The sequence below is a fragment of the Macaca thibetana genome, chromosome 10 (assembly GCF_024542745.1).
Source record: "Macaca thibetana thibetana isolate TM-01 chromosome 10, ASM2454274v1, whole genome shotgun sequence".
NCBI lineage: Eukaryota > Metazoa > Chordata > Mammalia > Primates > Cercopithecidae > Macaca > Macaca thibetana.
Genome location: NC_065587.1, coordinates 13,898,888 through 13,923,988, shown reverse-complemented (window position 1 = coordinate 13,923,988; position 25,101 = coordinate 13,898,888). Strand labels below are relative to the sequence as shown.

At 47.6% G+C, this 25,101-nt stretch overlaps 4 protein-coding genes across 6 annotated transcripts in view; 2 read left to right on the top strand and 2 right to left on the bottom strand.

The window, feature by feature from the left end:
* PVALB (parvalbumin) overlaps positions 1–25,101 on the bottom strand; it is a 307,642-nt gene that overhangs the window by 186,834 nt on the left and 95,707 nt on the right. The gene's annotated exons all lie outside the window — the stretch shown is intronic.
* The window catches only part of KCTD17 (potassium channel tetramerization domain containing 17), a 357,579-nt gene that overhangs the window by 279,140 nt on the left and 53,338 nt on the right, over positions 1–25,101 (top strand). The gene's annotated exons all lie outside the window — the stretch shown is intronic.
* The window catches only part of MPST (mercaptopyruvate sulfurtransferase), a 462,750-nt gene that overhangs the window by 418,083 nt on the left and 19,566 nt on the right, over positions 1–25,101 (top strand). The window lies entirely within an intron of this gene.
* Positions 1,788–22,180, bottom strand: TEX33 (testis expressed 33). 2 transcript variants are annotated; one of them, XM_050806350.1, is made up of 7 exons: positions 22,055–22,180; positions 21,799–21,899; positions 17,499–17,558; positions 13,524–13,990; positions 11,539–11,683; positions 2,150–2,260; positions 1,788–1,945 (listed from the first exon to the last, which is right to left on the bottom strand). In XM_050806350.1, the coding sequence occupies exons 3-7, from the start codon at positions 17,518–17,520 to the stop codon at positions 1,848–1,850; spliced, it is 843 nt and encodes a 280-aa protein (XP_050662307.1). In that variant the 5' UTR covers positions 17,521–17,558; positions 21,799–21,899; positions 22,055–22,180; the 3' UTR covers positions 1,788–1,847. The 2 variants fall into 2 exon arrangements, with proteins under 2 accessions (XP_050662307.1, XP_050662308.1); XM_050806351.1 differs by lacking the exon at positions 2,150–2,260 and having other exon boundaries at positions 1,800–1,945.

Genomic DNA, 25,101 nt, shown 5'->3' with positions numbered 1-25,101 from the left:
TCGCACCACTGCACTCCAGCCTGGGCAACAGAGCCAGAGTCTGTCAAAAAAAAAAAAAAAAAAAAGAAAGAAAGAAAAGAAAGAAAGAAAGAAAGAAAGAAAGAAAGAAAGAAAGAAAGAAAGAAAGAAAGAAAGAAAGAAAGAAAGAAAGAAAGAAAGAAAGAAAGAAAGAGAGAAAGAGAGAAAGAAAAGAAAAGAAAAAAATAAAGGTAAAAGTCATTCCCTTCTGTGGGAGGAGGGGCAGTTGAGGGAGAAACAGGAACATGTCTCCTCTTCTGGTAATGATTTTGATTCTTCCTTTTGCTTTTGATCTTTCAAAAACAAGATGACCACTGGGACAAACTATTATTTTGAGGTCGCCAATAAACCATTCCTGCATATAGTAATACTCTTAGTAATACTGTTATGTAGTCCCCTCTCACAAAGTCTGGGCTTGGCCGTATGTCTCTTTGACCACAGGGACATTGACAAGCCAGTGTAAGGCTTGATAAACCATTGCACATTGAATCTTGGCCCCTGAGGAGGCTCCTTCTTGAAACCCAGTCCCCATTCCAGAAGAAGCTCAAGTGAGCCATGAAGAGAGGCCCCACGAGAGAGAGTGATGATCAGCCAGCCCCCAACTGTGGTTCTCATCCCAGCTGAGGCACTAGGTATGGGAGAGGAGCAGGTGTCTTCACAGCAGATGCTATACAGAACCAAAATGAGCTGTACCTCCTGAGCCCTGCCTAAATTGCTAAATCGTGAGCAAATTAGGGATCATGTCATTGTCATTTTAAGCCCACAAGTTTTGATGGTGTTTTGGAACACAGCAAATAATAACCCATGGGTAGAGCACGTTCTGAGGGTACAAGTCAATGATCTGGGGGTGGAGTGTGCTGCAGGCTTAGAGGTTCATCAGGTGAAAAGCTTCAGGATCAACTGGAAAACAGAACTGTCTGACCTAGAACCCATTATCTGGGTACTCTACCCTGGGGCTCCAAGTCCCAGGGATCTTATGTGCTGAGGATGCTTTTGGCTGCTTAAACAATGAGGAGATCCACGGGCTCACATTACAGGAAGTCCAGAGGCCAGCAGCTTCTGGTCAAGTTGATGGAGCAGCTTGGGGAGGCCATGGAGGACCCAGAATATGCTGCATGGTCTGCAGTTCCCCTGGTCATAGGTGTCTGGCAGGAGTGGTCTGGGCTGCATGGTTCCTCATTCATTACATCAGGAAAGACGGATGATCTCCCAGCATTCCCAGCGGAGAAAAGGTTTTCCCAGAAGGCTGCTCACATCCACACATTTCTTTGCATCTTATTGGCTCAAATTGAGTCACATGTGCATGACTGAACCAATCATGTGCAAGAGGTGGGGTTGGGGGTAGGAGTTAAGAATTACCATGAGACCAATCAAATCCACCACTAGATTGGAGGAAATGTGTGTGGCCAATTCCTCTGAAGCCCATGTCTCATGTCCGGGAGGAATGGATGTCTGGAAATAATTGGCATCTTCTAGGAAGAGCATGTAGGGTAAGATCGAGCAGTGCCCACTATAGGACCCCCCTCACATAGGGCATGTAGGAGAAGCCAGGAACCCTGGGCTTGAGACAGAGTCATGCCCAGCTCTCATGTCCTTTCCTGGGATAACAGATGAAAGTGCGTGTGTGTGCACGCATGTGCAGGAGGGAGGACTAGGGAATAGTTTGGGCCTTCAGGGCTTCTATCTTCCCCTAGTTGGTCTCTCCAACACGATACATGGGCTTCCACTCAAATGTGATGAAAGTCACCAAGCACAGAAGGACTCAGACCTGAGCCTTTCCTTATTGTTAGCACTTTATTTGAGTACAAGACACCTCTACTGTGTCAAATCTAGTACTTTGAGCTCTTGGATTTGCTGTTTTCTCCATATTTCTCTTCCAGTGCTTTCTGCAAGTTCAGATTCATAGCATTTTTCCGGTGCCACCGTCCTACAGAGAGCAGGAGAGGAGCCAGCACAGATTAGATCATCCAGCAGTCTCTGGAGTGCCCAGACCCCAGGGATGACTCATACCTCTTCCAAGTCCACCCCTGGCTCTGTCTCCTGCTCTGATTTCTCTCTGAACCTTAGAGCCAACACACCCTGCCTGTGGAGGACAGTCCTTGCCTCCCATCACCCGCAGCTCCTCACTTACCCAGATCATCCGTCTTTCTGCCATGCCAGTGTTCTAAGTCCCTAATTGATTTCTCAATGACCTCTGGTGTGTAGGAAGCCTTCATGAGGCTCTTTGTCTCCTCAGCAGCCCCTGTGGAATGCCATGAAGAAACCCCGAGTGCCCAATTCAGTGGCAGTCGGGTACTCCATAGTTTATATTGGGTGTCAGTTTCCTTTACAGATGGCAAATTGCAGAAGGGAAGGGGAGTGGGAAGGGTTTCAAAGTAAAGCCATTTGGGTTCAAACCCAAACTCCATTATTTACAGATAGTATGGCCTCAGAGAAATGTTTAACCTCTCTGAGCTTCAGTGTCTTCAGCTATACCAAGAAATGAGATTTTTTTTGCATGGCTGGGAAGACAAAATTGTTGGACATTCATCAGGACATCTAGCAAGTGACAACTAATACCTGTAACTTAAGATAACATCTCTATATTCAAAATTCAAACATGCACAAGCAAATACGTTACAATGATCAAGAGTCAGCAGAAATACCAAAGGACAAAATCTCCCAAATTAGCAAAGATTTGAATGATCAGATACAGAATACAAAATAAGTGTATTTAATGATTGAAACCATAAAAAAGAGAATAAAAATATAAGGAAAGAATAAGAAACCATCCAGAAAGAGCAGATAGATTAGTAAGAGAAGCAAATGGAATTTCAGAAATGAAACGTAATAATTGAAAAAATTAAACTTCTTGGATAATAAGATGCCTGGAACTTGCTTTGAAATAATCTTGGATGGGAGCGGATGGGTGGGAGAAAAGATGAGACAAGATCGGCTATGTATTCATCACTGTTGAGGCTGGGTGGCATGAGCAACATCTATTCATAAACTAAGTTCTCTTCTTTTCCATAAGCTTGAAAATTGCCATCATAAAAGTTTAAAAAGAAATTCAATTAACAGGTAAAATAGCAGATCAAATACAGCTGAGAGAAAATGGTAAACTGGAAGATACACCTGAAGAAATTAGTATTAGGATGCAATATAAAGAAAAAAAAAAAGATGTGGGCTGGGCGTGGTGGCTCATGCCTGTAATCCCAGCACTTTGAGAGGCCGAGGCGGGCGGATCACCTGAGGTCCAGAGTTCGAGACCAGGCTGATCAACATGGGGAAGCCCTGTCTCTACTGAAAATACAAAAATTAGCTGGGCATGGTGGTGCATGCCTGTGATCCCAGCTACTTGGGAGGCTGAGGCAGGAGAGTCGCTTGAACCCGGGAGGCGGAGGTTGCAGTGACTCGAGATCATGCCACTGCACTCCAGCCCGGGCAACAAGAGCAAAACTCTGTCTCAATTAAAAAAAGAAAAGAAAAGAAAAAGATGTGGAAAACATGAAAGAGGCGTTAAGACGCTGGTTAAATGAGAATGCCCAAAACACATCTCAATGGAGTTCTAAAAGGCGAGACTAGAAAAAATGGACAGAAACAATATTTGAAAAGATGATAGGTGAAATTTTTTCAGACTTGAAAGACGTGAAGTCTTAGATTCAAGAATCATAGGCCTGGCGCGGTGGCTCACGCCTGTAATCTCAGCACTTTGGGAGGCGGAGGCAGGCAGATCACTTGAGATCAGGAGTTCGACACCAGCCTGGCCAATATGGTGAAACCCCGTCTCTACTAAAAATACAAAAAAAATTAGCCGGGCAGGCGCCCGTAATCCCAGCTACTTGGGAGGCTGAGGCAGGAGAATCGCTTGAACTTGGGAGGAGGAGTTTGCAGTGAACCGAGATTGTGCCACTGCATACCAGCCTGGGCAACAGAGCAAGACTCCATCTCGGAAAAAAAAAAAAGGAATCATTATTCTCTAATCAGGGTAAGTCAAAGGAATTCCTTATCTAAGTACATCCAAGTAAAATTCAGAACACCAGAAACAAGAGGATGTTAGAAGTAGCCATGGAGAAAAGAAAAATTACTTGTAAAGAATAATAATTGATTTGATTAATCATCAAAGACAGAAAAAAATGGATCAATATCAAAGTACTAATAGAAAACAATCAGCAATCTATATATAATATAACTACCTTCCAAGAAGGAGGACAAAATAAGACTTTTCTGAGAAACAGAGCCTAAAGTTCACCAGCAGCAAGACCTCACTAAACATACCTTCTAAACATACTTCAGGAAGAGAAAAAGTGATCCCAGAAGGAAGGCCTGAGATACAAGAAGGAATAGGAAGCAAAGAAAATGGAAACAGAGTAAATCTAAATATATGTTCATTATAATAACAGCATCAGCATCTAATTTATGGAATAATATAATAATGGTGACGATGATGGGAGCTTCACATGAACTACCCATTGAATCTTCTCAACGACTCTTAAGAAGTAGATATAATTATTATGCCCATTTTACTGTTGAAGTCACTGAAGCACAGAGAAGTTAAGTAACTTGTCTAAAGTCACACAGCTGGTACATGAGATCTAGAACTCAAACCCAGACCTTGTGGCTCTAGGCTCCACAGCTTAAAGTACTTTGCTTATGTCTAATTCTAGGCGAGGAACAGTGGCTCATGCCTGTAATCCCAGTACTTTGGAAGTCTGAGGCAGAGGGATCATTTAAATCCAGGAGTTTGAGACCAGTCTGAAAAACAAAGCGAGAACCAATCTCTAAATATATATATATAATATATATATTCTATATATACGTATATATACATTCTATAAAATAATAACATGTAAGCTGAGGTGGAGGTCGGGAGAGTAATTAAAGTTATTTTATTTTATTTTGTTATTATTTTTTTAGACGGAGTCTTGCTCTGTCACCAGGCTGGAGTGCAGTGGCTCGATCTCGGCTCACTGCAGCCTCCGCCTCCCAGGTTCAAGTGATTTTCCTGCCTCAGCCTCCTGAGTAGCTGGGACTATAGGTGTGCACCACCACACCCAGCTAATTTTTGTATTTTTAGTAGAGACAGGGTTTCACCATGTTAGCCACGATGGTCTCGATCTCTTGACCTTGTGATCCACCCACCTCGGCCTCCCAAAGTGCTGGGATTACAGGTGTGAGCCACCGTGCCCAGCCAAAGTTAAAGCCTTCTAAGGACCTTATAGTGTTCAGGAAAACACAAATGCCTAGATTAACTTTATAATTTGTTAACTATGCACATAAACATGTCAAAGGTAACCACTCAAAGAATAAGAGGAGTAGAAAAGAACAAATATCAGATTGAGAAAAATAAGAAAGCTGATGCAAATCCAAAAAGAGAAAGAAAAAGAAGCCACAAAGAAAAAGCAGCACAAATAGAAAACGCAAAATAAGATCATGGAAATAAATCCAAATAGTCTATATCAGTAACGAGAATCAATATGAATAAATTAAACCCATTGGTTAAAAACCAGATTACGATACTACCGAAAATGTTTTCCAGGTATATATCATTGAAAGCATATTTAAAAGGACACAAAGAGAGGATAAACGTGGAAGAACAGAAAAAGATACACCCAGGCAAACACTAACTAAAAGCAATCTGGTCTAACTATATCAGGCAAAATAGACTGTAGTGCAAAGGCATGATGAAAAACAAAAACAACCGCAATTCATTAAGGTAATGCAATGATTCTGAACTTGCTACATTGAGGTAATTTCAAAATAGATAAGGCAAAATTGACAGAGCCACAGGAGAAATGGACAAAGCTGCTATTATAGGGGAAGATTTAGAGACACATATTTTAGTAACTAATAGATCAAGCAAAGAATATTAATAAGAATTAGAAGATTTGCATGGAAATCATTAACAAGCCTGTTCTATTAGACAAATGCAGAATCCCTTACCCAAGAGATTATTATTATTATTATTACTATTATTATTTTGAGACGGAGTCTTGCTCTGTCACCAGACTGGAGTGCAGTGGCACGATCTTGGCTCACTACAACCTCCGCCTCCCTGGTTCAAGCAATTCTTCTGCCTCAGCCTCCCAAGTAGCTGGTATTACAGGCGTGCACCATCATGCCCAGCTGATTTTTGTATTTTTAGTAGAGACGGGGTTTCACCATGTTGGCCAGGATGATCTCGATCTCTTGACCTCGTGATCTGCCTGCCTCTGCCTCCCGAGAGATTATTTATTTATTTATTTATTTATTTATTTGAAACAGAGTCTTGCTCTGTCACCAGGCTGGAGTGCAGTGGCACAATCTTGGTTCACTGCAACCTCCGACTCCCTGGTTCAAGCAATTCTCTTGCCTCAGCCTCCTGAGTAGCTGGGATTACAGGCACATGCCACCACACCCAGCTAATTTTTGTATTTTTAGTAGAGATAGGGTTTCACCATGTTGGCCAGGATGTTCTCGATCTCCTGACCTCGTGATCTGCCTGCCTCGGCCTCCCAAAGTGCTGGGATTACAGGCATGAGCCTCTGTGCCTGGCCCCCAGAGAGATTATTTTTAAGCACACACAGATCATCTACAAAAATCGCCATCTACTGGGCTCTAAAGTGAATCTGAACAATTTCAAAGGATTTACATCATTACAGGGCTGTGTTCTCCAATGACAATGACATCAAGCTAGGAGACTGAATCCACCCCAAAGACAAGAGAGCAAACCAAGAAAGAGGAAGACACCAAATAGAGGAAATCAGAATTCCAACAATGGAAAGAAGTGGGAAAAAAAAAAAAATCCTTGGTAAGCTGGTTCGGGGATCCCTGGATACCTGGACACAGAGGGAAATGGAAGGACGTAAGCTACCATTCTGCCTGCTCTGTGACTCAAAGACACAATGTCCAGGTGAGCCCAGTCCAGGCTTTGATTTGTACTTGGCTTGTCCTTACCATGGGCTCACCCTCTACTCTCCCCTCCCAGCCCTGCTGCCTGGAGCAGATGAGTACCTTCATGTTAGCCCACAGGGGTGTTCTGCTCTGACCTCCTTCTGAAGCTGGAGCCACGGTGAGTTGGGAGGCAGAAAATACACAAAGGGCCACTCACCCTGGCCATATTCCTGCAGGCCATCCCACATGGTCCCCCCGCAGCCCTGTCTGGTGCCTGGCTGTGGGAAGCCTATATACCCAGGACTCACAGCCATGACAACACTCTCCCCGCATGAAGTTCACTAAACTCTCAGGACACCCAAAGCCAGACTAAGACCCAGAGCCAGCTCCATTTTCCCCCATGCTGTTTTCATAGTAGTGAATAAATTTCATGAGATCTGATGGTTTTATAAGAGGAAACTCCTTTCACTTGGTTCTCATTCTGTCTTGTCGGCCACCATGTAAGACGTGCCTTTCATCTTCCGCCATGATGTGAGGCCTCCCCAGCTACGTGGAACCGTGAGTCTATTAAACTTCTTTTTCTTTATAAATTACCCAGCCTCAGGTATGTCTTTATCAGCAGTGTGAAAACTGACTATATTGTATTTAATGGTGTAATGGTAGAATCAAGAAGGAGATAAGGATGCCTGTTTTTCCTGCTTATATACACCATTGTCCTAGAAAGGTCAGCCAGGTGCTGATATAAAGGTGAGAAAAGCCTAGTGTTTAAGAATTTAAACTCTAGCCTCTGACTGGCAGGGTTTAAATCCCAACTCTGACCGTTCCTACCTGTGTAGCCTTAATTAAGTTATTTAACTTTTCCGTGACTCAATTTTTTTCATCCAGAAAAAAAAATGGGAATTGTAGCATTTACCACATGGGATTCATGTGGAGAATAAAATATATGTATAAAGTATTTAGACCAGTACCTGGCATATGTTAGATACAATGCATAAATGTAGCCATTATTACTATTCAAAGCACTCCTAAAGAATCTATAAATAATTATTGGAATTAATTGGTGAGCTGCATAAAGCTTCTGGATATAAGATTAATATACAAAAACAAAAAATTGCATTTACATATACAGTATCAGAAGCAAAGTTAGAAAATAGAATTTTAAAAATATATCATTTTCAATAAGCAGCAAAAAAAGAGATTCTCCTAAGTAAGTCTAACAAAAAAAACCCTGCATGATGTTTATAGAAAAAAAAATTGCAAAATGTTACTGAGAGATATCAAAGGAAGACTTAAATCAATGAAGGTATACACCATATTCATATATTAGAAAATTCATTATAAAGCTGACAACAGCCCTTAAATTGAGCTGTAGATTCAACGTACTTCCAAACAAAATCCCAACAGGGTTTTTCATGGAAATTTCCATATATTAATAACATTTGTATGGAAGAGTAAAGGGCCTAGAAACCTAAGACATTAACTGGTGATGGTGGTGGAGGGGTGGTAGTGGGAGTATTGCCTGACCAGATATCAGGTCACTTATAATACCTTAGTGATTAAAAGTGTAATATTAGACCAATGGACAGAATAGAGCCTGGAAACCGATCTATGCATGTGTCAAAACCTGATGGATAACAGAGGTACCACTGCAGGTCACTGGGAGGAAAGATGAGCCTATTCAATGAAAGGTGCTGAGGGAATCAGTAATCCACATAAAGAAGGAATTGAAAATGAATCCTTACTAGGGAAAGATTTTTGTTGTTGTTGTTCCATTATTTTGAGGGCTGGGCACATAGATGCCCAAGGAGTGCCCGAGCTCATCATCTCACTTTTTATACAGCTGGGCAAGCTGCCGAAAGTTTCCTCAAGCCTAGTTTTACTACTTTCTTAAGTGGCTAAAACTCACAAAAGCCGTCTACAGTTTTTGAAAATGAATCCCTACTTCATACTAAAAACAAAAATCAACTCCAGGTGGATTAAAGACTTAAATGTGAAAAGCAAAGCTAAATATTTTAGAAGACTGTATAAAAGATGATCTCTATGATTCAGCATAGGATAGGAGTCCCTCAGCCTGCTCCCCCAGCACCTTCTCCAACTCAGTAAATAGCCATCTCATCCTTCCAGTCGTTCAGGTCAAAAACGTTGAAATCAACCTTAATTCCTGTATCTCACCCCAAAATCTATTCATTAGCATATTCTCTTCTCTCTGCCTTATACAAATATCCAGAATCCTACTACATCAGGCCACCTTCACCATTACCTCCCTGAGCTGCTATATTGCACAATGGTGCCTTCCAGAATCGTGCAGTGCACTAGCCCAGCTTCCAGGACCAAGCCACCATCATCTGTCCCATCTGGAGTTTTGCAGCTGCCTCCTACCGGTTTCCCTGTTTCTGCCCCAGCTCCCTATGTCCATTCTCCCCATAGCAACTGGAGTGAGCCTTTAACCTGAGCCAAACAGGACCATTCTCCTGCTTAAAACCCTGGCTTGGTTTCTCATCTCACTCCGAGTAAAGACCTTCCAGCAGGCTTCACGACCCAGTGTGTTTCCTCTGATGTCTTCTGCCTCACTCTTGTGCAGCCATACCAGTCTCACCAACCTCAAACAGCAAGCGCAAAGGCTAACCCCGGGTGGGTGGAGACAGAGAGGGACAGATGGATGGGCACACTGACAGTACTGTGCTGCAGGGTGAAGCCCTGATTCATAGTGTTTGCCAATTTCCAGAGTGTAAATACTACTAGCATAGCCAATTTTAAGACAGCATTTATGTGCCAATCAGTGCAGCGAAACAATTGCCTCCTGTGAGCTGGCTCAAGCTGTTAGGAGCTCCAGCACATCCTTGGCACAGTTCTACTTCCCAGGTGGGATGATGGGACATGGACATTTTAAAAAATAGATTATTTTACATTTAAGTAGACATTATCATACAAAGTTGTATGGAATAGCTATTTGGTGACCGATACTTGTTAAAGAGAGAACTGGAAGGCAGGATCTGGAAGGCCCAGAACAGAGAGCAAGCAGAACTGTATTCTTGCTTTCCTCCCCCAGCACCATCCCTTCTCCAAGCTCAAAGAAAAATCCAGAAAGGCTTCCAGTGGGTGTCTGGTTCCTCGGGTGACAGGGATCCGAGCCAGGTGGAAGAGGTTTGTCAGGCCTCTGGGAACACTGGAGAGGGCCTGGAGTGAGGAGAGAGGAAGGAGCCGCACCAGAAAGAGTCTCATTTTGCAATGAGGCCAAATCAGAATGTGGGGCAGAGAGAAGTCCCTGTGCGCTGTGACGGGCATCTGAGCCATCCAGAAGACCCTGGGAACAGGATGAAAGCTAGGGAAGAGACTTAGTGGTCAAGAAAAGACTATGAGGCTGTGGAGGCAGAAGGAACACCTGACTTTGAGTCCCAGACACAATGCAGACTACTAAAAGTTCTAGCGCAAATGATCTGAAATCTGCCCGTGAAATGGAGCTAACAGCACTCTCCTCATCCCAACCAAACAGAACTACAATGACCCAATGGAAACCCTCTGTAAATGTCAGATCCTCCAACCCACCCTTCCTGTCTTCCCAGGTAGCGCCACCTCCAGGCTCTGGAGAAGAAAAATGATAGCCTGACAGCTACTGAGTGCTCACGACTTGCCTTGGCCAGGCACCTTCGTGTGGCACTTCATAAAGTCCTGCCAATGACCCAGCGAGGGCCATACTCTCATTATCATCTCCACTGTACTGAGAAGGCAGTGGAGGTTTGGAGAGGTTGAGGATCCCACCTAAGGTCACACCCAGCTAGTGAGCTGAGTTTTGAACCAAAAAAACTTGATATTGTCACTGTGATCAAAGGTTCCTGGGATGGGGCTGGGGGTGGGGAGCAGCAGTCCTGGGTCTTCTAGTGAGTCCTGGGCCTCCTACTGGCAAATTAAGAACCAGAGGTGGGCAGGGTACAGTGGCTCACGCCTGTAATCCCAGCACTTTGGGAGGCCGAGGTGGGTGGATCACTTGAGCCCAGGAGTTTGAGACCAGCCTGGGCAACATGATGAAACTTTGTCTCTATCAAAAATACAAAAAACAAAACAAAAAAAAAATTAGCCAGGCATGGTGGCATGCATCTGTGCTCCCAGCTACTTGTCAGGGCAGGGTTGTGGCTGAGGTGGGAGGATTGCTTGCTTGAGCGTGTGAGGTGGAGATTTCAGCGAGCCAAGACTGTGCCACTGCTCTCCAGCCTGGGCAACAGGATGAGACTTCAAAAAACACAAGAAGGGAAGGGAGGGGAGGGGAGGGGAGGGGAGGGGAGGGGAGGGGAGCGGAGGGGAGGGGAAGGGAAGACAAGGGAAGGCGGGGAGGGGAGGGCAGGGGAGGGAAAGGAAGGGAAAGGATGGGAAAGGAAAGGAAAGGAAGGGAAAGGAAGGGAAAGGAAAGGAAGAGAAGGGAAGGGAAGGGAAAGGAAGGGAAGGGGCCACAGGTGTCTGGGAGTGTGAGGGGCTGACTGCCAACTGGGATGAATCATCCACACATCCAGGACAGGGGTCTGGATGCTCCCAGCACTCGCAAGCTGACATAGAGGACACATGGGCATGAAATAAGTGTCCTTGGAGATGTGCCCTGGGGTAAAGGCCTTCCCTGCCCCATGCCTGGGAGACCATGGGTGTTCCCGGTCCCACCCTTTTCCCCTTTGACTTGACCTTGAAACAAGTTTGACCGCATGTTGTAGCCGAGATCATAGTAGTCTGAGAAGACGGAGGAGATTTCCATAGGATTCGGGGTCCTGCTGGGCCATGAGCTTGCCTTCTTCTGGCCCTCGAAGGCTTCATCAATAGCCCTTTGAGCCTGAGCAGAGAGGCAGGGACAACAGACCGGGGATGGGAAAGCAGTGTCAAGCCCCATATCTCCCTCCAACCCCTCCTCCCTTGACCCTGCCCTCCCCACCATGATCCCACCTTCAGCCTGCAGCCCTCAACCTGTTCACAGGGCTGGGGAGCTGGAGTATACAAAGGCCCCAGCCCCAACCCCTCTCAGCTGCACTGCCATGGGTGGGGGGCATCAGGTTAACGATCATAAAACCTCTTCCAAGCATTAAGCACCTGCTACATGCAACACTGGGGTGGGGGGTCTCTATAGGGTGCCACTCTTCCCACCATTTTATAAATGAGGAAAGCGGGCCTCTGGGGCCCGAGATCACCCAATTCACATGGCTGGCAGGCCACAGAGCCCTGGCTTGCCTCCTACAACTGAGGCATCACGCAGGGCAGCTCTGGGTGGGTGCTTAGCTTTCAACAAGGCCAACTCCCTCTTCATACCAACAGGGAAACTGACACGCAGAGAAGCTGAGCCCAGGCCCAGGGGCAGAACACCTGGGTTTGAGTTCCAATTCTGCAATATATCAGCTGCTGACTTCGGCAAGCCTCTTCTCCGCTCTAGGCCTCAGTTTCCCTACATGTAAAATGTGAAGGCAGGGTGGAACTGGATGCTCTTTGAAGTGGCTTCCAGCTCTGACACTTGCTGGCTCAATGACACTTGTGACATAAGTTACAGGTGGGCAGAAAACACAGATTTCTTGATTCCAGCCAGGGACAATGGTGGCTGAAGAAAAAAAGGACATGTCCCAAGGCTGGGCAGGGTGGTGAGAGGTAGTGGCCATAGAGTCAACCTCAAATTGGGACAAGTTCCTCCAAGTGGGGCAGAACATGTCAAGATTGTGACCTTCCAGACTTGCTGGTGGTGGGGTCACCGCACTTTAAGATGACAGAGTGGAAGGGTAGCCTGGGAGAAGCCTGACCCCCAGCTTTTGTGACCCAAGCCCCTCCTTGGGACTTGGTTATACCATCTGTTAAAAATGAAGCAGTAACTCCTGCCTGACCCTCCACACAATGCAGTTGCTATGAGGGTTGAGATGCTGGCTTTGAAAGTATGTCTCAGAATGCCAGGGCAGAAAGAACACAGCATTTGGCCAAAAATGGCAAATGAATTTTATCTTAAGTTTCAGTTGATTCATAGTGACTGCCTGGAATGCTATATCGGGTGGAAAAGAGTGCTGGCATCGACTAGCGATGTCTGCCATGAATGCAGGCTGGGAGGGTTGTGATATACACACTGTGTATTTGTCAGCCTGACCTAGTCCAACTGCCTTGCTTTACAGATGTGGAGACTGAAGCCCAGAGAGGGTAAGTAACTTATCCAAAGTCACCCAGCATTTAGGAGTAGGTCCAGGATTCAAATCCAAGTCTTCCGATTCCCAGTAAATGCTATCCATCCACTAAATGCTGTCTTCTTTGGGAGACTTGTTCAAATGGAAAACATCCAATTCACACAAAAGGCTTTTAACTGCAAAGTCATTAAGGGCCAGAGTTCCAGAACCTGCCGACCCAGTTTGCACCCTCGTCTCACACAATTGGGTGAATTTGGTTGACTGACTTAACCCCTCTAAACCTCGGGCTCCTTAACCATAAAATGAGGAGAATAATAGTACCTTCCTCATGGGTTGCTGGGAAGATGTAACAGCCTGTTATATGTGAAGTGTAAACAGTGCACAGTGCCTGGCACACAGCAGGTGCTCAGGAGATACTGCTTTCTAGTGTTATTATTATAGGGACTCTGTACTCAAGAGTGAGTTTATCTTGTGTCCTCATTTTAAGACTCTGCATCACCCTCCTGGCCCCTGCTGTGACACCTGCTCCTCGGAGACCAGCTCGTCCACCACGTTGCTCCCAAACTTGTGGCGAATGTTATTAGGAATGATGCTGCCCTTCTGGTTCGTGGGTGTGCTCCTCTGGTCCTGGGCCCCCAAGCTGGGAACGTCATCCGTCCCCTGGCACGGCTGAGCCCCCTCTCCCGAGGTGGCCCTGTTCTCTCTTGAGGAGGATCGAGAGCCCCCGTTCTTCAGGGACCTGGACTGTGGGTCCATCCCCAGAGAATCCCTTCTGGCAGCAGTCGGAGGTGGAGGGGGAATCTCCTTCGAGTGGCACTGTCCTAGGGAGCTGCCTTGAGTGCTGGCTTCCCGGGGCAGGGGCTGTGGTGGCGACAGACCCTGGTTCTTGAACTTGGAGGTGTCCAAGGAACTGCAGGTCGTTTTCCAGGGGTCCAAGTTCTGCTGGCCCTCCTTGTCGTTCAGGTGGGCCTTGGTCAAAGAGGTTGTACCTGAACAGGACAAAGAGAAACAGAGGGGGAGGGAGAGAGACACGCAGACAAGGGCAGAAAGTAGAGGATGGGGAGAGGGGCAGAGATGGGGGTGAGGAGGGGGAACAGACAGGCACAGAGCCCCAGAACTCCGGAGCCAGAGAAGGGGAGAGGGACCAGAGGCATGGGTGGGAAATTAGGAGACACAAAGGGAGAAGACAGGTCAGCCTGCCATGCCTCCCATGGGCAGGGTTAGTCCACATTGCCTGGGGCAACAAGGGCTACCCCCAAAGCGTGTCCCGCCTTGAGGCCTAGCTGTGTGACCCTAAGCAAGGGACTTGGCCTGTCTGCACTTGCATGCCCCTGGCTCCATTTGGATAGTTCCTTTCCCCACTTTTCCATCTTGAAACCTCCCCCTTACTCTCCGCAGTGAGAATCTGGCAGCAGTGGCACTGGCAGAGGCGTTCCTGGGGCCAAGCCACATGCCTGGGAAGTACTGGAGCTGGATGGGACTCCCAGACTTTGCCTCCAATGCAAGGCTGCTCCCCAATACCTACCTCCTCCCTTCGCCAGGGCTGAGAAGTGGCACCATCCCACTCACCTCCCAGGCTCTCTCCTCCCCACCTCTCCCTGTCTCCCATGTCCCTGCCCACGGCCTCCACTCCTCTGGGTCTCTTGCTCTCAGCCTCACAGCCTGGCCCCATCCTCCACCCCAGATTACAGCTGTAAATGTGTTTGGTGGTCTTCCCTCCAAAACCTCAAGATGAGTCCTCCAGTCCTCTTAAAAGATACACAGGGGCTGGGCATGGTGGCTGTCAGGCCTCTGAGCCCAAGCTAAGCCAACATATCCCCTGTGGCCTGTGGGTATACATCCAGACGGCCTGAAGCAACTGAAGATCCACAAAAGATGCGAAAATAGCCAATTCCTGCCTTAACTAACGACATTCTACCATTGCGATTTGTTCCTGCCCTGCCCTAACTGATCAATTGACTTTGTGACGATACAGCCTCCTGGCCCTTGCGATAATGTACTTTGTGATGTTCCCCCGCCCTTGCGAATGTACTTTGTAGGATACGCCCTCCCCACCCTTGAGAAGGTCGTTTGTAATATCCTCCCCCGCCCTTAGGAAGGTACTTCGTAATATTCTTCCCACCTTTGCTGACTCTCTTTTCGGACTCAGCCCGCCTGCACCCAGGTGATTAAAAAACTTTATTGCTCACACAAAGCCTGTTTGCTGGTCTCTTCACGTGCATGACAGTGACTCACACCTGTAAGTGGTCATTAAGGGCCTCATACCTGTAAGAGTCATTAATGACATGCCTGTACATGGTGGCTCACGCCAGCACTTTGGGAGGCCAGGGTGGTCAGATCACTTGAGGTTAGGAGTTCGAGATCAGCTTGGCCAACATGGTGAAACCCTGCCTCTGCTAAAAATACAAAAATTAGGTGGGTGTGGTGGCGTGCACCTGTAATCCCAGCTACGGAGACAGGAGTATTGCTTGAACCCAGGAGGCGGAGGTTGCATTAAGCTGAGATCACACCACTGCACTCCAGCCTGGGCAACAGAGCGAGACTCCACCTCAAAAAAAAAAAAAAAAGTATATAACTTTGTTTCGCTTTTGTGTTTGAACGAGACCAGAGTAGTGTGTTGCTTTGTAACTTGCTGTTCAATGCACCACCCTGCCTTGGGGATCTACTCAAGGTAGTGGAGACAGCCCTAACTTCCCTTGGGAGCCCTGCAGGCCTCCACCACCACCCCACTGGGGAACATTCAGATGGGCCCAGTTTAGTTTCTCAGAGAAGGATGCTGCAGACATCAGGCTTTGGCAGCCACTGTGGTTTTTATTTCACTCCCACGGATCCCTGCTCTGTTGTCACAAGTGATGGAGGTAGGGAAGGGCCCTTCTCGCCTACCCCTCGGGGGACTGCAGACCCTTCCCCAGGGCAGTGGGAGATGGAGACCTGAGGTTTCTCTGCTTCCCTGCCCACTTTCTCCTCGTCTTCCTTCCGCTTGGTGCCTTTGTCATGGCTCTTTGTCACCTACACGACAGGCAGAGGGAAAACCTGTTCCCCAAGACCAGACTTCCTTCTTCCTGTACTGGGCTGTGCCCCAACCAGCAGGCAGCCAAGCAGAGGGGCACCTCCGGAGACAGCTGGACTGTCAGGATGGACGGGCATGATGACCCTCCTCAAAAGAGCGGAGGCAGAGAGCGGGAAGACCACCCATCTGGTCAACCTCAGCCCCCTCCCCCTGCTCCTGGGTGGACTGAGGGCCCAGGGCAGGGATGGGCTCCTCCTGGATCAGGACAGCCAGTCCTGCACTGCCTCCTCTATCAGCACGTGCTGTCGCCATTGCCAGCTCACCCTCAGCCTACCCTTTGGGATTATGGGCACGTTTATGGCCCAAATATGTCTTATGTCTCTGACCTGGAGAGCCAGGATATTCACCAACTCATCAACTGAGCAAGACCCAACTACGTGTCAGGTGCTATGCCAGGCGACGGGGACACAACAGTAAGCTGAACAGGCCAACCCCTATCCTGTCAGTGTTGAATATCTGTTGAGTGAATGAATGGATGCATGCACGAATGAATGAAGACCTGCTCTGCCATTTCAAGAATCTCATTGACACCTTTCCTCTACTCCGTTCATTCAGCTGTAAAACGGGCAGAGTGAACCCTGCTTCATTTGCTATTATGAAGATCAAATGATTAGTCTGCAGAGTTTATCTAAATGTGGCTATGTATCAGGATTCCCTGGACGTTCATTAAAAATACAGATTCCTGGGCCCCTCTCAGAGCTGCTACATCAGAAAGGCCCTGAATCTGGAATCTGAGTGTCTAACAAGGCCCGTGGGCATTCACGACATTGGAGGAAGATTTTAGGAGGAGCGCTGCCCCAACTCACTGGACTCTCTTAGCCCCATCCCACCTGCCAGCCCCAGCCACCCTCCACTCACCCCGGGGACCCTTCTCAGAGCAGGCCTGACTCCATCCCGCACCTGCATTGAAATCTTTCCTCTTGTCCTCAGGGCAGAGTCCCTGCTCTCAGGACTCCTTGAAAGTGCCAGACCTCTCTCCCTTCCAGGCCTTTGCCTGAGCTGTTCCTCCTGCCTGGAACACTCCCCTCCACTCCTTGGGCTTTACACTAACCCTGGTCTTGGCTCACGTGTGACCCCGTATGTACCTCCCACCCACCAAGGCCAGGCCCCTCACCATGTTCCCCCACAGCCCTGCCCTTCTGGTGCACACAAGACTCAGACCACCTGAGTCATCCCCTCAGGATGGGGACCATATCGGGGTGAATAATCCCTACACACGGCAGGATGGGAGGGCTCAATAATACCAATCCCTTCTTTTTCCTTCTGTCTTCCAACAGAATGCACCCTAGGAAGCCAGGGCCGATGGTGGGTCTGGCGGCCAACGCAAGACGGAAGGGGAGGAGAAAGGGCCTGTGCCCTGCTGCCCCAGGGAGTCCCTCCAGAAGCCTGGATGTGCATTCAGCACATCCCTGGTCTGCCCGTCTTACCTGCTCGGTGGCCCAGCTCCATAGCCTCTTGCTGTGGGACAGGCAATTCCAAGCTTAGTCCTGTAAACAAAGCACCACATTCCATCATCTCAGATGACACACAGAGTCTCTGTGAACAAGGATGAGCTGGGAGCTGAACAGGAAGGCCTGTGGCTGTCTGCCCACCCCTGATCAGAGGTTCTTAAGCTGTTCCTGGTGCCCTCTGGCACTGCCCAGACCCACGGAACCTCTGCCTCATTACTCATCACCCCTGGCCCAGGGGCTGCCTCCTGGACTTATGCAGCCTCTGCTCTCTCTGAAAAGCCCTGGCCACCCCCACCCCACCCCACCAGTCCTCAAAGGCCTTTCTCAAGTAGCCTTGGGACCCTGGGCTCCTTTTACTCCTTCATCATCTCTTCATCTCCTCCTCCTCTTCTCCCCTATCACCACCACCCTAGGAGACCCTAGCAGACCCCTGGCTGTGAAGCCCATTGCCCTGGCCCCCAGCCTGGCAACCATTTGTCTTCCTGCAAATAGGATTGTATCCATTTGCTGACTGGTCATTCGTGGTCAGGGAAGGGAAGCAGCTTAGCCACCATGAAGAAGAGCCAAGAGCAGGAACCCACACTTTGCTCTGTTGTAAACTTAGTCTTCTCCCTAAGGCCTTTGATTCAAATTAGAGGGGTAGTTTCAAAAGGCTCTGTAGCTTTCGTGCTTGTGTTTTGTTTTCTTATGTGATTTTTTTTTTTTTTTTTTTTTTGAGACAGGGTCTCACTCTGTCACCCGGGCTGGAGTGCAGTGGCTCCATCTCGGCTCACTGCAAGTGCAAGCTCCGCCTCCTGAGTTCAAGCAATTCTCCCACCTCAGCCTCCCGAGAAGCTAGGATTACAGGTGTGTGCCACCATGCCTGGCTAATTTTTTGTATTTTTAGTGGAGATGGCGTTTTACCATGTTGGCCAAGCTGATCTCTAACTCCTGGCCTCAAGTGATCCACCTGCCTCGGCCTCCTGAAGTGCTGGGCTTACAGCAACCATGTCTGGCCTCTTTTTCTTATTTATGTTCTCTTCTTTTATTCCATGTGGGTTGTCCCTCCACCGCTCCCCCGACTCCCAGGTTTTTGTGAATTTTGTAGTATAAATAAAATCTGGCCCTAAAGATACTACTACAAGGTAAGTGTCTTTGTAATAAGGGAGGAATAGACACAAGTCAGATCTGGAAGGCATCTTTGAGGACTGAGACCCGAAGAGGGAGAGTGACTCTAAGATCATCCTGTAAGTTGTTTTCCTGGTAAGCTCAAAAACAGGTCAATTTTGTTCTCAAAAAAACCACCAAGGAAAACACTCTATTAATTTGGACACTTAATCATTGTTTGATGATTGTGAAACTTCTGATATAACTTGCAATAATCCTACCCTTCTGAGAGTCACATATTGTATGATCCCACCCCACCTTGAGTGTAGGCTGGGCCTAGTGACTTGCTTCTGGTCAAAAAAGATATGACAAAACTGGTGAGATGTCACTTCCAAGGTTATATTAGTGACTTCAGGTGTTTGTTTGTTTGTTTGTTTTTGAGGCGGAGTCTCACTCTGTCTCCCAGGCTGGAGTGCAGTGTGGCACAATCTCGGCTCACTGCAACCTTCGCCTCCTGGGTTCAAGCCATTCTCCTGCCTCAGCCTCTGTAGTAGCTGGGACTACAGGCATACGCCAGCATGCCCAGGTAATTTTTTTTGTATTTTTAGTAGAGACGGGGTTTCACTGTGTTAGCCAGGATGGTCTAGATCTCCTGATCTCATGATCTGTCTGCTTCAGCCTCCCAAAGTGCTGGGATTACCAGCATGAGCCACTGCACCCAGCCCATGACTTTGGTTTTGTTTGCACTCTTTCCCTGGCTCTCCTTGGTTTGCTCATTCTGATGACAGCAAATGCCATGTTTTGAGTTGCCCTGTGGAGCAGCACATGCGGCAAGAAACTGAGGGTGGCTTCTGGCCAAAAGCTCATGAGGAATAGAAGCCCTGAGTCCAACAGTCTTTGAAGAACTGAATGAATCCTGGCACCTGAGTGAGCTTGAAAGTGGATCGTTCCCCAGTTGAGCCTTGATATGAGAACACAGCCTAGATGACACTTTTGTTACAGCCTGTGGGATACCCTGGGCCAGAGGACCCAGCCAAGTCAGGATCCTGACCCCTATAAACTCTGAGATCATAAATTTGTACTGTTTTAAACATGCAGTGTCAAGCTTCTAAGCTTTATGGTCATTTGTTATGTGACAATACATAGCTGATACATATTTTGGTACTAAGAGTGGGGTGTTGCTGTAATTAATACTTAAAAATGTTGGACTGAATTTGGAACCAAGCAGTGTTCAGAGTCTTTAAGGATTTTGAGAAGCATGATAGGAAAAGCCTAAATCACCTTAAACAGATTTTTTTTTTTAAGCGCAAATCTGGAGTTGGAAGAAGCTGCCAGTGAGGGCCCAAATGGAAGTGAAGAATATATTACTAGAAATAGCAGAAGAAAGGCCCTTGTTATGTAGTGGCAGAAACAGTGACACTGTCATCTGCAGCTATCTGACTAATGAACTGAGTCATCTAGCCAAAGAGTTCCAAACAAAATATTGCAGTTGCCACTTAGTTTCTTCTTGCTGCTTGTAATGAAATGTGAAAGGAAGGAGATGAATTGAAGAAGGGACTGTTAAAGAAAAAGATGCCAGTACCTAACTAATGGTTCTGAAGTCTCATCCTCTCCAGTTGCCAAAAAGATGCTAAAATTAAGAAATGGCTTCAGAAAACTGTCTGGAAAGTGTGCCCAAGAGTGTGACTGTGCGACCTGTTGTTAAAACTTCAGAAAGATCAAAGGATCAGGATATTACTCCATCACACAAACGGTGCTTTAAAGACATTAACGATATGCCTGATGTATCCTCTTAACAGAACTATAGGACCTCTAGGAAGCTTAAGGCTCCTCAACAGGAGCCCCAGTTAAAAAGGGGTGTGAGTTTTGTTCAGTGGAGTGAACCCCTGTAAGCTTTACTGTTGAGAAAACAACATCAGCAAAATGCCGGCAGCTTGGGGTAAAAGGGATAGAGACAGTACAAAATGAAAAGATACCATTGGAAAAAAAAATAAAAATAAAAAAGGCGAGTCAGAGAGTGGAAGCAAGAGTCCAGAAGGCAGAGCTGAGAGCCATGGAGAATTATTCCCAGGCCTTGAAACCTAACCAAGGAGTGTCCAACATTTGTGTGGCTGAATTTCAAAACTGCTATGGACCATTGACTCCATGTCTCCATTTTCCTCAATTTTGAATAGGAATGTCACTAGCTCTTATCCTATGCCTATCACATCATTGTATGTTAGGTGTGTTCAGGGCAAATTACTTAGTTTCATAGATCTATGATGGAGAAGAATTGAATTTGAAAAGCTGTACTTAAGGAACAACACTGGAGGAGCCTCAGCCACACCTGGAGCTGATTTATATGACCAGATTCTAGCTTTTAAACTGATGCTTTAATAGGATGAGAATTTTAAATATCTTAGGAGGGGATGAATGTATTTTGCGTGTGGAAGGGATGTACATTATTGGTGGCCAGAGGGCAGACAGTGGTAGGCAGTTGACATGGCTCCTAATCATACTGTTTCTTGGTATAATTCCCTCCCCTTTAGTGTGGACCGGACCTAGTGATGAATGGAATGTGGCAAAAATGAGGGATGTCACATCCATGATGAACTTATAAGAGACTACGACTTCTGTCTTGTTCACACACTCTCTGCAGCTCTCCTCAGCTCATCTGCTCTCATGGAAGCCAGTTTCCCTGTTGTGAGCTGCCTTACGGTGAAGTCCACAGGGCAAGGAACTCAGAGTGGCCTCTTGCCAACAGCTCCAAAGGAGCTGGATCCTGCCATGTGAATGGGTTCCAAGCAACACTTTGATTGCAGCCCGTGAGAGACCCTAGGACAGAAAAATCACCAACACTCTACCAGTACTCCCAACTCACAGAAACTATGAGAGAGTAAATGTTGTATTAAGCCCATTAAGTTTTGGGGTGATCTGTTGTGCAGCAAGAGATAACTAACACAAGTCCTATGTCAAGCATTCTCACATCTGGTAAATTAGTCTGTCTTCACAAATACCCAGTAAGGTGTTCAGAGACACTACTAACATATCCTCTTTCACAGATGGAGAAAATGAGGCTCAGAAAAGGCACAGGACTTCACCAGGTGGGGCTAAAATTAAGTTGCACATCTTCAAGCTAGGTGAAGTTCAAGTTAGCTCCTTCAAGTTGTCATTCTCCTCCTATCCCCATCCCCCATCCCCAGCCACCCACCTGATGTGTCCACAGCAGCTCTGTACGTCCCCGTGCACCGCCAGTCCAGAGCAGTCTGGACGGGCTACAATAGAAGTGTGGACTCACTTCCAGTTTCTGACCTGGAGAGAGAGATCCCAAGAACTTTGGTCAAAGAGGGCGGGAAGGTAGTTCTAGTCTGGGCAGTCTTCACTCACAAGCAACTCTGAATGGGGAAAAGGAAGATGAAACCCCATGTCCTGGAAGGACCCTGGCCCTTCATAAGTCTCTGCCTCACCTCTCCAATCTCTTTCATAACAGCAGGAAACACGTGAACCACACTGATGTGTGCTGAAGCCCAGGAGTGCAGATCGCCGCTGCAGAACTACTGGTAAAGACCAATGGATGGTTGCTGGGAAGTTGCCCTCCCCCAGATGTTCATTGGAGTTGCCATGGTGATCACTATACACAGGGCTCTGTTACCTCAGAGGGCTAACAGGCCCACTGCTAGGGAAAAGAGGCCAGGAGAAAGCCAGGACTGAGGAGGTAGGAGGGGCTTCATGTATTGTTCACTCTCTCATCCACTCAAGAATGTCGGTTGAGCACCCACTACGTGCCAGGTGTGTGCCAGGCACAGGAGGCTCAGATGCTACCAAGTGCAGAAGATGTTCTTGGGAGTTCAAAGCACTAAGTAGAGAGAAGAACTAGCTCTGTGTAGGAAAAAGGAGGAAGGACTTATGAAAGAGCCATTTGAGTTGGATCTTGAAGGATGCCTAGGAGTTTAACAGTTTTGAAGCGATGAGAATATTAAAGGCATGGATGTGTATAACAGCATAAATGTAGGTCAAGATCAATGGGGAAGGAAAAAGATGCATCTGGGGCTGTCTGATTTCTATGCCCAGGGATCAGGGACCTGGGAGTAAAACTAAAGCAAGAATGGAACAGTGAGAGTCCCCTCTTCTATTCCTGAATAGCAAGGGTTACAGAAGGAGATCAACAAAGTTAAGTGACTTCTTTTCTGCAGAGAAGAAGGAGGCAGAAGCCACTGGTGCCAGCACTGGCCCATTCCTGCCTGGCTGTTGCTCAGCCTGGACAAAGAGTGGGTATAGCGAATGCCTCCTGCAAACTTTCAGGGTTTCCCCAGGAAACAGAGAGTACTGTGTTTAAACTTGGAGTCCCCAGAATCTGGGCCTGTCACCTATTAGACAAGAGACTGGCCAAGTTCTTTGGCTGAACTTTCTTCATGTGTGAAACAGATATCACCCAATGCTAAGGATAAGGGTGACGGATGAATAAAATGATTTTTTGCAAAATGTAGCACATTCCCTTGCACAGAGACATCACAAAACTCTAAGCTACTTCCACAAGCAATCCATCAGCAAGTCCTTCAAAGTACACTGGACTTGGATGCCTTCGTCCACCTCCACACCTCCCCCAACTCCCTGGTCCAAGCCACCCCCATCGCTTGCCTACGTATTATCTATTGCTGCATGACAATCTTGCCATAAACTTCAAAGTTTAACATACAATTGTTATCTCACAGTTTCTTTGGATCGGGGGTCTACTCATGGCTTAGCTGAGTTCTCTGTGTTGGGGTTTTAGCAGGCTATGATCCAAGTATGGCCAGGGCTGCAGTCTCATCTGAGGTTGCGCTGGGGAAGAATATGCTTCCAAGCATATGTGGCCGTGGGAGGATCAGTTCCTTGCAGTCTGTTACACTGAGGGTCTCAGGCTTTCGCTGAGTGTCAGCCAGAGGCCATCCTCAGTTCTTTGCTATCTGGGCCCCCCAGCATGACACTGACTTCATCAAAGCCAGCAAAGAGAGGGTTCTCTTGTAAGATGGGATATTACAATATTGTGTACCATAATCACAGAAGTGGCATCTGTCACCTTTGCCATAGGCTGTTGGTTAAAAGCAAGTCACGGGTCCCACCCACAGTGACAGGGAGAGGGCCACACAGGGCATGAACATGAGGGGGCAGATAATATGGGGACCACCCTGGAGTTCACCATATTCTCTGACAGTCTCTTCTCACTCAACAGCCCCGCAATCCTGTTAAGACCTATGTGTTAGATCATATGTCACCCCCTAATCAAAACCTTCCAGTAGCTCAACCACAGTAAAAGCTGACCTCCTCCCTTTTGTCTACAAGGCCCTACCCAACGTGTCCAACCTTCTTCTCTGACCTCTGCTCCTCCCACTTTCCCAAGTGCTCCCTGGGTCCCTGCCATGCCAGGCTCTGCTGTTTGGGGGGCACACCAAGAACAGTCCCTCCTCCGGGCCTTTGCACTGGCTGTTCCCTCTCCTCTCCTGCAACTTCCTTCCCCCACATATCTACATGGCTTGCCTCTTCACCTCCTTCAAGACTCTGCTCGCCTTCCCAGACCACCTTTTCTTAAAAAGCATCCCAGCCCACCCCACACTCCCTATTGCTCTTTTCCGACCTTTTCTACCATTGGACTTTATCGCCATCTGACATACTATGTATATTTGCTTCTTCTTTCCACAGTAGGGTCTGAGCCATATGTGAGATGGGAAGAGGACTGTTTTGTTAGTGGCATGGAAGTGAGAGGGGTCAACCCTCCAGACTACCAGTCCCTCCACTACAGATCCCACCAGCCTCAGCATTCAGCCCCGTCACCCAACCTGCCAGCCCCAAAGCCAACCTCCTCAGCATCTCCTGAGCACCTATTTGCCCCAGTGCCAAGCCAAGGACAGACTTGGTCTCCGGCCCTCCAGGATCCTGCCTTCACTGGGAAGGCTGGATAGTGGGGAGCCGGGAGTCCTCAGTAGGTGGGGCCCAGAATTCTTCTTGCAACCCCAAAGGAGGGCCAAGACTCTTTCTGGGAAACTCGAAATCCAGCCACATGGGGCCAAGCTACCAGGTTGCTTTCTTCTACTGTGACTTCCTGATTCACCTGCCAGAACCTGGACCTTGTCCCAGGGCCAAAGCTTTCTCCAGCTCCTCCCTCCACCGCTCCCCAGGGGGCCTTACTCTGGGCCAGGAAGGGTGCTCCAGACAGAAGCCACCATCCTTTCACCTGCTCCTGAGCATGGCCTGAGAGGCCCTGGGGCCGTGTGACACCTCTATGGACATACTGGCAAAGCCACCTGTCCCCCCACCCCTCCCCAGGAGGCTGGGGCTACAGCAGCTGGGGCTTCAGCTCTCTGGCTTTCTGGTTCCCCTTCCACCTGTCTTCCTGGTAGGACCCAGTGTGCTCTGGGACAGAGTTCACCTGACATGGGACAGCAGGAGGCTGTTTCTGCCAAAACTGAGTGAAAGCGGTGTCCTCGGTATGGCTTCCACAGCCGGAGGGGCTATGGTGGTCTCTGTCCTTGGTGGA

Coding starts and splice junctions, on each gene's coding strand:
- TEX33 (XM_050806350.1), bottom strand. CDS start 17,520: ATGGAGCTGGGCCACCGAGCAG. Junction 2,261..11,538: donor GCGGTCAAACTTGTTTCAAG/GTCAAGTCAAAG, acceptor GGCATTCCACAG/GGGCTGCTGAGGAGACAAAG. Junction 1,946..2,149: donor CAGAAAGACGGATGATCTGG/GTAAGTGAGGAG, acceptor TGCTCTCTGTAG/GACGGTGGCACCGGAAAAAT.